Source organism: Centrocercus urophasianus, unplaced genomic scaffold (genome assembly GCF_019232065.1).
Source record: "Centrocercus urophasianus isolate 14NV4802_14NV808 unplaced genomic scaffold, USGS_Curo_1.0 seq_17, whole genome shotgun sequence".
In the NCBI taxonomy this organism is placed as follows: domain Eukaryota; kingdom Metazoa; phylum Chordata; class Aves; order Galliformes; family Phasianidae; genus Centrocercus; species Centrocercus urophasianus.
The window spans coordinates 6,469,227-6,484,737 of record NW_024884722.1 but is presented as its reverse complement, the minus strand read 5'-3'; the positions used below and the strand labels follow the sequence as shown (position 1 = coordinate 6,484,737).

Below are 15,511 nucleotides of genomic sequence, written 5' to 3'. Positions count from 1 at the left end.
TGCTCTGTCAGCATGCACTGGTTTGAAACACATGCTGGATCCTGCAATAGGAATCTGAAGACTGAATGCTAAAGTAGAACTCTCAGTTTTCTGCATTTCTGTCTTTGTCCCCTTTCCTATAAATATCAACTGTGTCAAGTAAACATACAATTACTTCCCTAGATGCTTTTTTTTCCCTGTAAATGATCACACACCCTGAGTTAAAGGCCTTGTCAGGCCTTGCTATTTATCAAGCTTGCCAATAGAAGAACACAATCACAGACAAAACCACAGACACAGACACTAATCAACAACATTCCATTGTGCCACAAATGAGAAATGCCAAGAGATCTACCTCTCTCTGCCCTGCTCCTTACACAGCTCCCGTTTTACGAGCACACATGCACACAGACAGCAGGCAGACAACAATATACAGAGATAATGAATGGGTCTCTAGTGTTTCAGATTTACCTACAACCGTGTCCTTCCATCAGAACTTTAAGAATGTTTTGCTTCTGGCACTAGCATTAGCAATCCCACAATAAAGACTGTTAAGAAAAATGTTGCTCAACATTAGAGATAGTCAGGAACAGTTAAAAAAATTCCGGGTGCTTTCCAGGAGCACTCTGCAAATTACACACAAACTGCTACATGTTTCACAAACCACACATGACGTATCTGCTGCCAATGGGTTATGCAAGTCTGTGACAGAAAATAAGTAAAATAAAATGCAACGTGAGTATCTTGATGAAAAGAAGAATGCACGCATCGAGTCTATCAGAGACAGAAACTGAATTTGAAATAAAGCAAATGCGATATGGAATATGCATGACTGTGGGGGCTTAGAGGGGAGGGGAAAGGGTCAAATGCTGATAAACTCCTACTGGTGAAAATAACATTTTTATTTAATTTTATGTCCAGACTATCTGGACATGGTCTTTTCATTCCTACTGTGGGAAAATGGGAACAGAAAAAAGAAGTCCCTACTGTGGAGGGTCTAAGCTTTCCCTACTCTTCCTTATTTTTTCCTTATTTGAAAAAAGCCTGTGATGACCTAAAGAAATTAACAAAACAAAACTATGTCCACTGTTTTACATCAGCTTTCTCTTTGGTCTCAAAACTGCATCTGTTCCACGTGCACTAAATTCAGCAGGAATATCAGGTACAAGATGACTAAAATATCAGTCTGCAGTGAGGGACACCAATACACAAAAGCAAATACATAAAAAGGCATTTAAAATGTGAATACATATGGTGTGAAGCCACTGCTTTGTTGAGCTAAATTCTCTTTCAATGTTTCTAGCCCAACTGTTTTTCCTGACTAGTTTATGTTTTTTATATTCATGCTAATTGTCCCAAATACAGTTTAACATTTAGCCTATCAAGTAAGGCTTTAAAGGGTATTTTTAAGCTCACTCTGTAACCTTACCTTGTAGGCAGCTTGTCTCATAAACTGCTTCGCAGGCTGCTTCCAAATAGCAGGCACTGTAATAACCCATCTTACTTCAGTATTTTCAAAGTCTGAACCTGCTTGGTCACTGAGCTCCTAAATAAAGAGAAACAGAGGTGAATGTAAACTGATGGGCGTCAACTTGGTAAGAAAATATTTTCTGCAGGTTCCAGCAACAGAAACTCTTTTCAATCCTTTTTCTGCTACACCTATGCTACAAATCCAAATATTTAAATTATTACCAACCTTTCAAGAATGCTTCACTGTGCCAACAGCTAGGATTAGGGCTGACACTTTCTGAAGGAGGCCCACAGAAAAGTTTACTACTTAACATGAAATAGAAAAGTTACTTTTTCCAAAAGCAGCATGTGCACTGCTGAATACTAGAGAATGTTTACGTATACTCGTAGTCATAGTGGGGGATTTGCAGCTAGTTTGAAGAATTCATGCTTACATCTGGATTAATACACAGAAAAATATCAGAAGCATTGATGAACATTAAGTTTTACAATCCAGATTTTTCAATGACTCCTTTATAAAGCACTCACACGTGAATTAAACTTTTACAACTCGGTTAACAAGGCAAAGTTACAGCTGAAGTCTTAAAAGAAAAAAAAAATCAAGTGATTGCTCCTTGAAAATTTTACTTTAAGCAAGCACTGAGGAGTAGTTTAGTTACTTTATTGTTCTTCCCCTCCCCATTAAAACGAGGAAAGTCTGTATTGCATTTGCAAATTAGGTGATATACTGACATGTTTTGGGAAAGGTTCCAAGTAAAATGTCATTACCATATGTCCTATCTAAATCTCCATCCAAACAGGGAAAGCTTCATAAAGGTGAACAACAGGCCTTTAGAATGTAAAATATGTTTCTGTGTGTGCTGTGCCAAGGTGTTGCGTTTGCTTAGTTATACTGCAGTTTAAGAATCTGGTAGAAAAGCAGGACCTCTATACTGCTCAGGGCAGTCGGTATGGACAGATCATAGTCCTAAGCAACAGCATGAACTCACAAATCACAGGGATGTTATATTGACACCAAGTAAGGATGCAGCCCAGAACAGGCAGCACAGCAACTATGGGGGATTCATATTCACTAAACATTTCCCCAGGCAATGAATGCATGGGTACAAGTCTGTGACTGACTATTCAATACAATTCCAACAGTCTTAGAAAAGATAATTATTTTGAGCAGTAATGATTTGATTGTTCCTTTACGACCATAAAGGCAGAATAAATTAATCCCATTCAGAAAAGTAGGTTACCTTTACATCAACAGGGCTAATTTCATGCAAGCACTGCTTAGGATTGTGATTTGGCCTAGAAATTACTACATGTTGGCTGTATACAGTAGCACATCTGAAACTGATGTACACTAAATTCACAACTGGTTGTTTACATGAGACCTTAAATCTAAAAACTATTTACTGGAGACATGTATTTCACAAGAGAGTAACAAATTCAATCTCGTGACCCAAGGATAAGATTACAAGTGAGCATTGTAACATTTCACCAGGAAATGGAAAATGCAGAATATTTTGCAGTTCCCTACCAACACCCGAAATAGTAGCTTAAAATAATATAATATACTGAAATATACTGAACCTCTTAGCCACACCAAGTAGCCTACACAGATCACTGCAATAGTGAAATCATACTGCTCCCACCATGCTAACTAGCAAGTCATAACTGTGGAGAGTGACATTGAAAATTCAACTCACCAAACTGTGAATCAGCTTTTCATAATCTTCCTGTCACAAAATAAATCCGGCTCACCTGACTTCCCTACGATCAGTCACTAAAACAATGTCAGATTGGGACTGCAGAGACTGGAAGGTGCCCAACCAGTTGTGTTTCATGGTGCTACTCTTCAACGTGAGAGAGAAATTTGAGAATGCTCAACATTGAATTGTCCCAGCATCAGAAGCGTGGGGGGCAAGACCAGAATCCAGTCTCAAATTTACTTCTTTGCAAGTTAAAAATGCAGACTGAGTGAAACAATGAGCTGCAGCTCCTGCACTTCTAAGATTTCACTTCAAATCAACATTTTTAATGATAAAAACAAATCAACAACAAAAAAAGCAACGCAACAACAGAGAAGTTTTATCCCCTACAGAAGATACTCAGAACTTATTACTGTTATTGAACCAAGCTCCCCCTGTGCAAGAGGAAATCACCACAGGACTACTGAGAGCTCTTTTAGAGTGCACAGCCTGCCTAGAGTTTCTACAGCTGCCTTGCTTTGTTTACATCAAATACAACTGAGGTTAAAGCTCAGCAAGGTTAGGAATGTTATGCTCACATTTATACTAGTGATAAATACAGAGAATCTAGATAAGGAAGCATTATTCTACCTTTAATGCCTGTTCCTTAAAAAATTGCAGGGCGTAAGCAAATATCTCAAGTGCTTTGACTTTTTTGCCATTTGCAGCTGTCAGGTCCGTCTCCATGGTAAGATTCTACATGAAAGAAAATAACTGGAAGTTATTCAAAGGAAAAGGTAAACATAAGATGAATTCTCACTGCCTGAGGAAAGGGAATTCTTCTTTATCCACCTGGCTAGGAAAAAGTGACAAAATTGTTCTGGAGAGGATCTAACTCATCAATTGAATTTCCTGGACTCTTACATTTGCTGTTTATTTTAAGCTTTGTTTTTAAACATCTACTGCGTCTAAAAATAACTGCAGGCAGAGAGAGTAAAACAGAATAAGTATTAAATAATTACAATAAAACGCATCTGTAATTAATTGCTGCAAGCTGCATATGAAAGATATTTCATCCAAATCAAGAGTTAAAAGCACGCATTTTTGGCTTCCCACCAACACATGAAACCAACAAACACCCACCTCAAAGCAGAAAGTACTGGCCTGGCCCCAGAAATCTAGAATGGTTTAGTGGAAAGATCAACATATAATTATTAGGAGTAATGTCAAATTAACAACATGATTTCCACTTGCAATTACTACGAAGAACTCTGGGCCAATTTGTTCCTGTGCATACGAGATCAGTCTGCTTCTTATATTCCATTTCTGCTCTCTGAATAAATTCTCCAAAACAAACTGACCTCATGCAGATTCCCTGCACAGCTAAGAATTTCAGCCAGGAAAAGTAGGGATGCAGATACTGAGCTTCTGAGACCTACAATGAATACAAGCAAAACACACTCGCCAAACGCATCGAGAAGCAAAATGAATTGGAATATATTAACTGACATTTTCATTTACTTTATTTACTCTCGAAACAGATCTAAACACACACACACACACACACATATATATATATATGATATACAGCTCTCTCCACAGCAAGATGACCTGAGCTGTAAACACAGAATTATTAAAGAGTGTTAGTTATTACTTACACTAGTGGTATGTAGCTTCATCTTAAACTTCTCAAAATACAACCAGTGCTTCGATTCACTGGGATCCAAGTCATGGTAGAAATCTCTCGCTGCGTACCCAAAGCTATGAAACTTTCTTTCTGGTGTTAAGAGGATAGTAGTTGGTGTCTTCTGGTTGGATACACCTGGATCTCCACCTTCCCATCGTCTGTTCAAGTGAAAGAGCTTCAATAAGTGATATTAATGCTTACAGCAGCAGAAAAATTCAGATACTCTTAGAAAAAATGTGGTAGAATATTGCACTTACTGCTTACCCCTCTGAATATGTTTACATTGATCCTTATAATACCAAAACAAATGGGCTTATTTACATTCAAGAAGAGAGGAATGCAAGTCTCATTTCAGACGATTCAGCAATGATGCTCAACAAGCCACTCAAACCAAAGCCCACTCATGGGCTTCACCTCTTGGATGCCAGAAGCACTGAAGAAATGCCTGCAGGTGTGAGTTCTCTTTGTTGCACACTCTATTCACCTTTATTTACCTTTAAACTTCTAAACGGTAGTAAAAATTTTAGATTAAAAAAAAAAAACAACAACAAAAACCTGTGAAAAATAAAGCAGACTCCCTCAACCTCACAACAATCCACTAAAATCATGAAAATAAGTATCCTATCTTATCAGGATCCCACAGGCATCTGCAGGATTTGCTAGGCACAAAGGTAGTAGACGAAAATAACACAATACTTGTTTCAGAGATCAAATAAGAATAAATAACATAAATAACACTGAATATGGGAAGACCCTCTGTACTTTGTGTTAAATGGAGAAGGAATTTAGGAATTTAGGAGCAAGTAACAGGAAATTAGGCAAATAAGGAAATTAGGGCAAGTAACAAGATCATAAAGAACTGTATCACAGAGAGCTGTGAGCATTCTGCTTTTCGCCTGACGTCTCCATTATGAAAAAAGCAGAATGGAAGAACAAGAAACTGTCGTTAATGTTTCCCCCTGCCCCACACACAAGTACTTTCAGCATGGGAAACAAACACCAGGCAACATTATCCTAAAAAAGCACCAGTGGAAAAACTGCTTTATGCTATCAGCTATCATCACAGTGCAGCTCAAAAAGGAGCCAAGATCACAAAGGCAGTTGCATTCATTACTAAAACATATGTTGATTACTTTTTTCTGAAGATAGAAAAACATGCTGTCATAACACACTACAGCCAAAGTCCCTGTTCTGAGGTACAAAATGATTGCTTTGTTATGTGGTTCTTGTTTACGTGACATGTGAACATTATGTAGAAGTACTATTTTTTTTTTTTTTTTCATTTGAACCGGGTGAATCAACTGAAAATTAACTGACCTCAAGATCATGGCAGACCATTGACACAGATAAATTCAATCTTGGCCAAGCAATAAGCAAACAGGATCTTATAGACTGCTGGGAAGCTTTAAGACCACGCAACTGGATCAAACAGAGTAAAGTGTGCCCTTTTTTGAACCAGCAGCAGTGATGGCAGGGAATCTTCTAGTACGGAGAGCAATCCCACTGATCTGAAAACAGAAACACCTTCACCCACTCGGAAATATTTTGCTCAACTTCACTGGTGCTGCTGCTCAGCCCCACACCTACAGTCAGCTGGGAAGGGCTCTGCTGCAGGGCAGTGCTTGCAAACCTCTGCTGGAACATATCTGGGCAACTCCAACACCAGTGAGCATGTCTTACAGCAAACATATGGTTCCACTGCTAATATGCAGGGGTTCCACAGCCCATAAGCAGAAAGCACCGCCTCTTCCACCAGAACGTTACGTCCCACACAACAGAGAGGAGACAAACTGCTATCGTGTTCACTTGGAATCATTAATGATTCATTGTGAGTCACTGGTGGGAAATTCCATAAATAGGACGTGTACTTAGCTGCTGCCTAATAACAATGCCTCTTTACCTCTCTTTATGGGTAGGCACATTTTTCTCTCCTGGAATAGATACCTATAATACTTAAATGAAAACAAACTCATGCTCCGTAGTACGGGCTGAAATTTTCATTGCCATCCTGAGCGTTAGGTGTTCATTTCTGGATGTGCTGCTAATGAAAATCAGACACTGTAACTGCTCAGCAAGTACTGAAGTTCTCAGTCTGTGTTACTGACAAGAGAACAGGAAGCCTGACGTCACCATTTGCAGCCAGAGCTTTAGAAATATTCCAGCATGACATCTTTTCTGGAAAGAAGCAGCTGCAGCCAGAGGCATGTGCACACAAACCTGACTGCTGCATTTCTCAAGGGGAAGCCCAGCTTCACTCTGCTTAATACGGGCTAGCAGGGCTTTGGCGTGCTGTTGAGCTGCTCAAACCAGTTCAGAGTCACTCAAGACCTGACTGTATATTAAAGGAAAAAGAGACAAAGCAAAGTTTCTGTGGAAAGGATCATAAGGTTACGCTAAGGTTAGAGAAATGCCCTTCCTTACACAGGAATCCAGCTAACAGAGGAAAAAAGAGCACTCCTTGTAGTGAGATGAGAATTTGATCCAGAGCTGCAGCATAACAGGGAAGCAAAGCAGCAGGGTCATCTCACAGAGCTGGATGCCTCCAGGAGCACGCATGCAGCAGAAAGGCAAGCACACGTCTGCCAAGAATCATAGTCAAACAGGGAAGAAAAGAAAGAAAAGACTGAAGCTTGAAGTTATACTGAAGAAAGACCGTATGCTCCCTTCTACCAAAGACAGCCTGCACCTTCAAAATCCCATAAGTTTTTCAAAGTTAGGAATGGCCAACGATGGCCGTGAATATCTTTATAAATATCATACATGAATGATATATGAATATCAATAAAATATCTTTGATATTTTTAAGGAAAACATGCTTGAGTATGGGTGGGAAATTTATGTTTACTCTGTAGAAACGTTTGTAAATTATCCTACATATAACCATCATTATACCAAGTACTGGAACTTATTAGTACCTTTTGAACCACTGAAGTCTTAACTCTAACCCAACACAGCTCTGTTCATTGCATCTCATTATTTCACATTTATTAAAATATGTATTATTTTACTGTACATTTCATAATTCAGTATCTGCTGTATGTTACCCCAAATCCTTCTCTACCAGCAATACATTTTATGAGCTTTCTCAGTACACCTTCAATACTTTTTAAAACTAAAAACATAATACAACTTTGTTATCAAAATATTTTCAATTGTTTGAAATAGCCATTGGAAATATGAATAATTGTTTTTCCCCATCTAAGACACATTTCTCCTTTCTGGTTGAAACAGACAAATCAGTTTATTTATTTTCAAATCAGGATCTCAAATAATACCTATACAAGTCTGAAATCACAACCACACTCTTGTTATCACATGAGAAACAAATAGTGTTTCAAGCTGTACAAAGTAAAATGCCAGTTAAGATTTGAAACACATGTGCTGTCCATAAAGCACCTACCTTTCAACATTTCAGTCAACAGCTAAAATCCTGTATCCAAAGGGTTCGAGGGACATTCATAAAAGCAGAAGTTGTTATGCATCATAATGTAGCCACAAAAGTCACAGAAACAACATGATACATAAGATTGAGGATTGCTCAGCTACAGCTCTGGAGATGGTATGCATGGGTTGTGACCCCACCACCCTGTAACCTGGCAGCAACATGTGGTCTCTCCTCTGACTTCCAGCACCAGGCAGCTCCCTGTGCCATCAGCAGAACGTCAGGTGGACTGAATGCAAAAGAGGCCTTAAAGCATTACTCATCCTTATCAAAAATGGCAGGCATCTCTGTCACTGTACAGCCTACTACCATTCCTGAGTTCCCCTCTCTTTAGATAGCATTTCCCATCACCCAGATGTGTCAGATCTCTCTAAAATACAATGCAACCACACAGAAGGTGACCGTGCAGGCTGACTGCACAATGAATTCTGTCTGCTGGGATTTAAAGACTGGCATTCAGCTAGCAGCTGCACTCAGAAAAATTACAGTATATCATACTGGACTTCAGCAAGTTTGTCTTTTTGCCCTTTCCTTAGAGCAGGTGTTGTTTTTTTAATAACTTCTGTGCCTAAGTTCATATATACCTTTCTCATGCCTGAAATTATCTGTATCTTGGCCTTGTTACAATATAGGCAATTCAAAGATACTTTAATAAAAATCATATAGGCTTTTAGTCATTAAAAGGTCTGAAAAAAATATCAGATACACTACAGAAAGGGATTGTGGCACATCCCCTTTAGATACCTCCAATAACATTTTCTGCATTTGTGGTTGCATTAGACTTACATATATCAGAACTGCGAAGGGAAAGAAATACATCACATTGTATTGATTTAAGCAAGAAATAACAGAAAATTATAGCCCTGACAGAAGTGTACATTGTTACAACACTAGATAAACCTGGTCACTTCAAGGTACTGCAGGACACAGCTATAGCAACTGCACAGATAGCTGCAGATGGCAATCCAAAACCAAATGCTGCATTGCAGCTCTTACCTCATTACATGAATACATTCCGGCTCCTTGGTGAAGCTGTAGGCGTAGCCACTGGATGTTGTGCCAAAATCAATAGCCACAACAACGAGAAATAACTGTTCTACAGCATCTTCTGCATCAGAGTCCTTCTGTTAAACAGCAGAAGCAAAATAGATGCTGAGTCATTGATTAGTGTAACTGTAATCTGTCTTGTCCTTCAGTATTTCTGCTAAGATATGCATCCCACTTTAACAGAAAGAGGAGGAAATAGGAACTTTGCCAAAGCTGCATTTGTGAACAAAGTCGTTGTAAAAACTTTCTGTATTCTCATTAGGGTGGAAATTTAATATAGAACTCAATCGTGTGTTTGCTGGAGGATATTTTATACACATCCTCTTGAATCAGGAATTCTTCTCATAATCATTTCTTGGCATAGCTGTCATCTTGAAGCACTAGAACCTATAGTTCAACACTAGGTTACAGCGTGCTTTTTTCTTGAACTGAACAAAGAATGCATTTATACCCATCATCGTCTTCAACGGGACTTGGTGGTTTTAGGAGTCACCTACGTTATTATCTTGACTCTGAGGTACTGCTACCACTCAGAAGTAATACAGATAGAACCACCTAATCTGTAGCAATAGCCTTCACATCTCAAGATAATTATTTATCAATGAAGAATTTACAGAAAGCTTCTTTAGGAAATACGCCGTGCTGGTGGTGGTTGTTGCACAAACAGCTTGGCAGGACAGGAACAGAATGAGCTGGTAATACTGGTGGAAAAGCCACGTGCTTCAGGCAGGCGGATGGTGAAGGAGGGCAGTGCACCCACCTGCACACGTGCCAGCTTGGTAAAATCAACATGGGACAAAACTGTTGACCTCTAAGTATAGAGATCCTGTTTGAATCCCCTTCTGCTGCTGTTCTCAAAAATATTGAAAAGCAATTATTATCTTTACAGAGGAACCACCAAAGGTCCTCAGTCTTTTGCAGCATCCAGCCACCTTCCTCATTAACATCCTGTAGCTTCACAGCTTCATGCCTGCTTCTTTCAATGCCTTTCTATTGTATGTCTACATTTTCCAAGATCATCCCATACGCTTGATACTTCACAAGGGTGTGAGAAAGGAGAAAGGAGCATAATAAGGTTTCACTGCTAATAATGCAGGACTTATTTGGATTCTCCTAATAAATCTTTACAATCAGAGGAATATGCGTTTAGAGGTCTTCCTCAGGGACCTTAACAAGCAAATCTAAATTGAAGAGGGAATGAAATCATCAGCATGGGAAAAGTAAAAGCTGTAGAATGTATGGAGAAAGACAGGAATGGAAGCTATAATAATGAGCAGCAACACATGAAATCCCAAAGAGGAATGTTGGTCAACTGAAAACTTCAGAGCAAGAAAACTGACAAGGATAACAATGTGTTCTGAACATGATCACTTGTGATACCAGGAAATACACTATGCCTATATGTGCTACAGATTTTGCAGATGACCTTAAAACAGATGGAACTTAATTTTAACAGGAGTTTTTTTTAAGTAAAACAAACACTGTATAAGATTAAAATGCATGATCTCTATGGAACATTTGCTTGCCTCTAAAAGCTTACAGGTAGCTATTTTCCTTTGGAAATTAAAGTAGCACTGTTCTGAGCTTCTCTGTCTGCTGGAGAAGATTCTTTTTGCTGGGAGTTCATATTATAGTGTTGAATACCATTTATACACTTTTTAAATATATATAATTTTTTTTAAGGGTCTGCATAAACAAATCAGTGAGACAGACAGCAACATAATTTGGAAACCCTGAGGATCAGGAAACCCCTCACTGATATAAAAATACACAGAACAAATCTATTAGCTCAGCAAGGAGACAAAAAAAAAAAGAAAGAAAGAAACCAGGATCCTACTGAAACAAACGGGATCTCCACCAGAAACTCCAGTAGGATCAAAATTTTATTTGAAACTATGGATAGCATAAAAGGGGCCAGCATGTGAGGAAATCACAGCCTTCCAACGAAACAACTTCCCTTACCACGATATGCGACGGAGACAGCGGAGTGATTCCAGGGTCTCCCAAACTTTTGGCTGGTGATGAGTAAGCAGATGTGGAAACTGCATCTGAAAGGAAACAAAAATTCTTTCGTGTCAGTAAGCAGAATAAGTAGAATAGGATAGCTGCTTTGCATAATATTATCCACTTTTCCTGATGTAACAAACCTGCTGAAAAAGAAAGCAAATTCCGTAGTCTCCTCATAAAAGATACTTTTTGCCCTTAGAACATGCTAAGTCCAAACAGCAGCTTTGCTTTTGAAATGCTTGGTCTTCCTGAGTAACTTCAATTCTTTCGCATCTTAAATCACCACGTTCAATTGCAGAAGCCCTCCTGAATATACGGAGAAGTTCCAGCTAATACAGATGGCTTTAATATCATACACTTACATTAACAGCCTAGGATTAAACCATGTGAATGCAGAAATTAGACACAAGTTGAGATATAATAAGGAAAGACTAATTTTAAGAGAAAAAGAGCAGTTGATAACTGTTTGAAAACACAGTAAGAATAAGTTGCAATTATTCCCTTATGAATCTTTATTCTTAAAATTTCTTCATACTGCCTCTGTTTTTATTCTTCAATACACTCTGCACTGAAACATTTTGCAGCTGTTAGTATTGCTGCAGGACAGAATCCAGCTGGGAAAAAGGAAAGCATTATTAACAAATCATCAAACAAATATTTCTGTCCTGCACACAATACTGACATTTCATTTAAAGGAATAGAACAACTAAGTGACAAGTACTGTCACGCATTATTTGTATTTTCCTTTCTTGTATTTACTCCATGATGACTGAAAAGAATTAAAATAACTAAGCACTGAAGATTCAGATGGGTTCCTACGTCATATATTATTTCATGAAAACTACAGTAACTTCACAGAATGAATGCAGAAAAGGTGCCAATACATCCTGCAAATGCTCATTCCCCCCACTCCCAGATTTAAGCCTTGAGAGTTCATTGAGCTAATTAGATGTACAGCACAATTATTTAGTAAGTCTTTAAAAATGAATAATAAATGTTAAACAACACATTAAAAAGAAACAAGAAGTGTTTATCTAGCCTACTTGGATGTACCACACAACAAAATGCACATGGAAGTATGGCAAGGAATTCCTAGACCTAAGACTGATGAGTCAGACCATTAATGTAAGGTAGCACAGGAGCTGCTCTGCAAGACAAGACCTTACAGCTACTTTTCAGGGAAGATGTTTCTGAGCAGACAACGATGGGATAATCTGCTCACCGGAAAGTTTTCTTCCAAATCCTAGCATTGCTCTTCAAAAAATGTTTATTTTTGTTAGTTATCCAAGTATGCTGAGTTAGATGTTCAGAAGCAGAAGTAGAACATTCATATTCCCCATACAAAGTTCTTCAGGAATATATTACATTACTCCTTTTGTGGTAAAGTACAAAAAGCCATAGGCAGCACAGAATCTGCCTGTGACAGCAGACAATCTGCTTGATTCATCAAGCTCTATTTGGATCAGATGCTGTTATCAGCATCCTTAACCATGTGTACAATTTCTTCCTCTTTTCAAAACAGATTTATTTCTGTACCATCATCACAGCTTTTTTTCTTAGAACTGAAGAAAGGGACAACAGAAGAAAAAGAAGGATTCGTTTCCTTAGTTTCCTAAGGAAAAGAATTAGGTTCCTTGCATCCTGCTTTTCTGCCTTTTCTGCCTTTTCTGCCTTTTCTGACTGAATCAGAACCAGCAGCAGCACTGCCTGAACCGATTCACAATGCTGACTCAAATTTTTGCAGTATGCTGCATTTCCCCTCTTAGGATACTCCTATAGAGGACAAAAAGGTAGACATCAAACTACTACTAACAAAATATTATCTGTATCTCCAGTGCTCCTCCTTGTTACCAGCTCTTTTACCTGTTTCAGCGCTCCAGTTTCAGCATTCTGTTTTCCAACCTGTCTTCAGTTATCAGCCTTCACTGTGTGTGCCTGGAAAAGCTATTCATTGCTCTCTACAAGACTCATAAAATCCTGTGTGGCAATAGAGGTGATTAAATAACTAGTGTGATATTCATATCCATCCAGTGAGAGCACACTAATTTGGATGGAGTTCTATCAAGAATGTACTTGACCCAATTAATTTGCAGTTATCCAGAACTATAAAATCTATACACAGGCATTTACTATATCTGCAGGTATAAAAACTTGTAGCAGTGAAAACACATAAAGCACAGACCAGAGGGCTGTCACAGCACCCCAGAAAACATTACCCAAAATAGTGAGCAGATGAACAGAATTAGGTATTTTCAACCCAAATCTTTAAAATAACTGTCCCTTTCAGTTTCAGAAAGCTCTTGAGACTTATGCATAGAGGTTGAATTTGTGGGAAGGTTCACTTGTTTTAATTCTGATAAACTGCTCAATTCTGCTGGAAAGTTAAACTCTCTGTGATGTACCAGTATTTCTAACTAGAAAAACAGCTCCTTCCAAGAACATAACCATTCTGCACTATTACTCCCTGTTATACTGCACCTCAGTAATGCGCTGCTTCTGCAGTGCCCAGCTAAGACAAGTAGAAGTTGCACTCCATTAAACCAGTTTATTTCTTAATATCAGTAACTAATCACATGCAATAATGGAGGCAACCATAACTGTTTTAACATCAGAGTTATAAAAGAGGCCTTGATATTACCAGAGTTTGCAGAACTAACAAATGAATCAGTGCAGCTCAGCATAGTAGGAAGTCAAAGCCATTCATCCAAGCTGCTGGCACTTACACAAAATACCTTGCAGGTCAGTCGCTCCGGATTTAATGAGTTCTAAAAATTAGTGAAAAGGTAATCAAAATCAAAAGTGAAATTAGGGAATTTGTGTGCTATCTACCTTACACAAACAGAAAGGTGTCAAAATAAGCTTATGCGTGTGGGAGGATGGGGTGAGTTGGTGCTTGCTTAGGGGAAAGAAGTGTGTGTGTCATAATTTTACAGATCTTACACGAAGAAAAGTAAATGCACAGATATTCCTGAAGGAGTTACATATTTTGGAATCTCTTACTTGTAGACAAGTGTGATTGGCAAATCTGAAAGAAAGCCAGAGAACGGGCAAAGGGTTGCAAGGAACCCTATTTGGAACCATGCAACAAACATCAGTTTCAATTGAAATTGACCTAGGAGCCAATTTCTCCTCTAGGCAATTAAAAAAAAGAATTACGACCAGGGCAGTACCACAGTATTTGATTCTGTGATACAACAATCCCTAAAAGTAAATGACTTATTGAGGCTGCCTGCTGTAATGCAAAAACACAATCAAGTAGCGTAGCACGTAGCTGAAGTTCAAACTTCCCCTCTTGTGCTTAGCAAGGACCTCCATCTCCATCCAGCTACACACTAGGAAAAGATATGTAGTAAAATAACATGATAAGTAAACATCTCATCCATGACAATTTGCACACCAACACAAACAAAGGAATTTTATTTTGAACCCAAATTTAAGTAAGCATTCAAATACTTGGATCAGTATTTAAAATAACCTTTCTCTAAGACATGATGAGAGATTTACTTACTTCCACAGTAAATGCTTGTAAACATTCACTTGAAATACAACTGCCAACACTGGAGGTTGGATAATTTAACTAAGTATGTATAGAATTAATTCAACCTGTCACTGCATTTTCTGACTTTGGTCCTACCCTAAGGAATTGCCCAAAAATACATTCTGAAGGATAGCAGCTAAAAAGGAGAAAACAGAGGGATCCTCACTTCTTTGAGGATCTTTTTGTTTTGATGGGTTTTTTGGTTTTGTTTTAATTCAAAAGTTTCTACGCAATTTCAAAACCCTGTAATATTTGGGGAAGTGATAAAATGATGACACCAGTAGATACTGTATTAATAATGATCCATATCCATTATTTTATTAGCTACAATTGCTGCCTTAGCCGATTTTATTTGTATTTTTCCTTCTTTTTATCTAACACATGCAAGAGTTTATCTTCCATGGTTTCCTGCAGCAGCTTATCAGCTTAGCTTTTCTTGTTTTTCAGTAAACGATTGGCCACGTTTTGGTTTTTCACCTTAGCTTATGACAAAATGCAGCAAAGGAATAAGCTTCAAGACTCCCAGAATACTCACAGAATAAAAGGAAAGTCCACAATATTAACAACTCAACTGATGCGATGGCTGGGACAGCAGTGCTGAACCTTTCTGGACCTCACTCACTTCCCAGGGAGGATCAAGCCTCAGGACTCGTGTGCACCTC

The 15,511-nt window shown here is 38.4% G+C and overlaps 1 protein-coding gene across 1 annotated transcript in view; it reads right to left on the bottom strand.

Moving 5' to 3' along the window:
* HSPA12A (heat shock protein family A (Hsp70) member 12A) overlaps nt 1–15,511 on the bottom strand; it is a 49,295-nt gene that overhangs the window by 25,244 nt on the left and 8,540 nt on the right. Inside the window, exons 2-6 of the mRNA XM_042818189.1 lie at nt 11,267–11,352; nt 9,254–9,381; nt 4,787–4,973; nt 3,780–3,884; nt 1,409–1,525 (exon numbers count right to left, since the gene is read on the bottom strand). Of these exons, the coding sequence (XP_042674123.1) occupies nt 1,409–1,525; nt 3,780–3,884; nt 4,787–4,973; nt 9,254–9,381; nt 11,267–11,352 (623 nt within the window). The remainder of the gene's footprint in view (nt 1–1,408; nt 1,526–3,779; nt 3,885–4,786; nt 4,974–9,253; nt 9,382–11,266; nt 11,353–15,511) is intronic.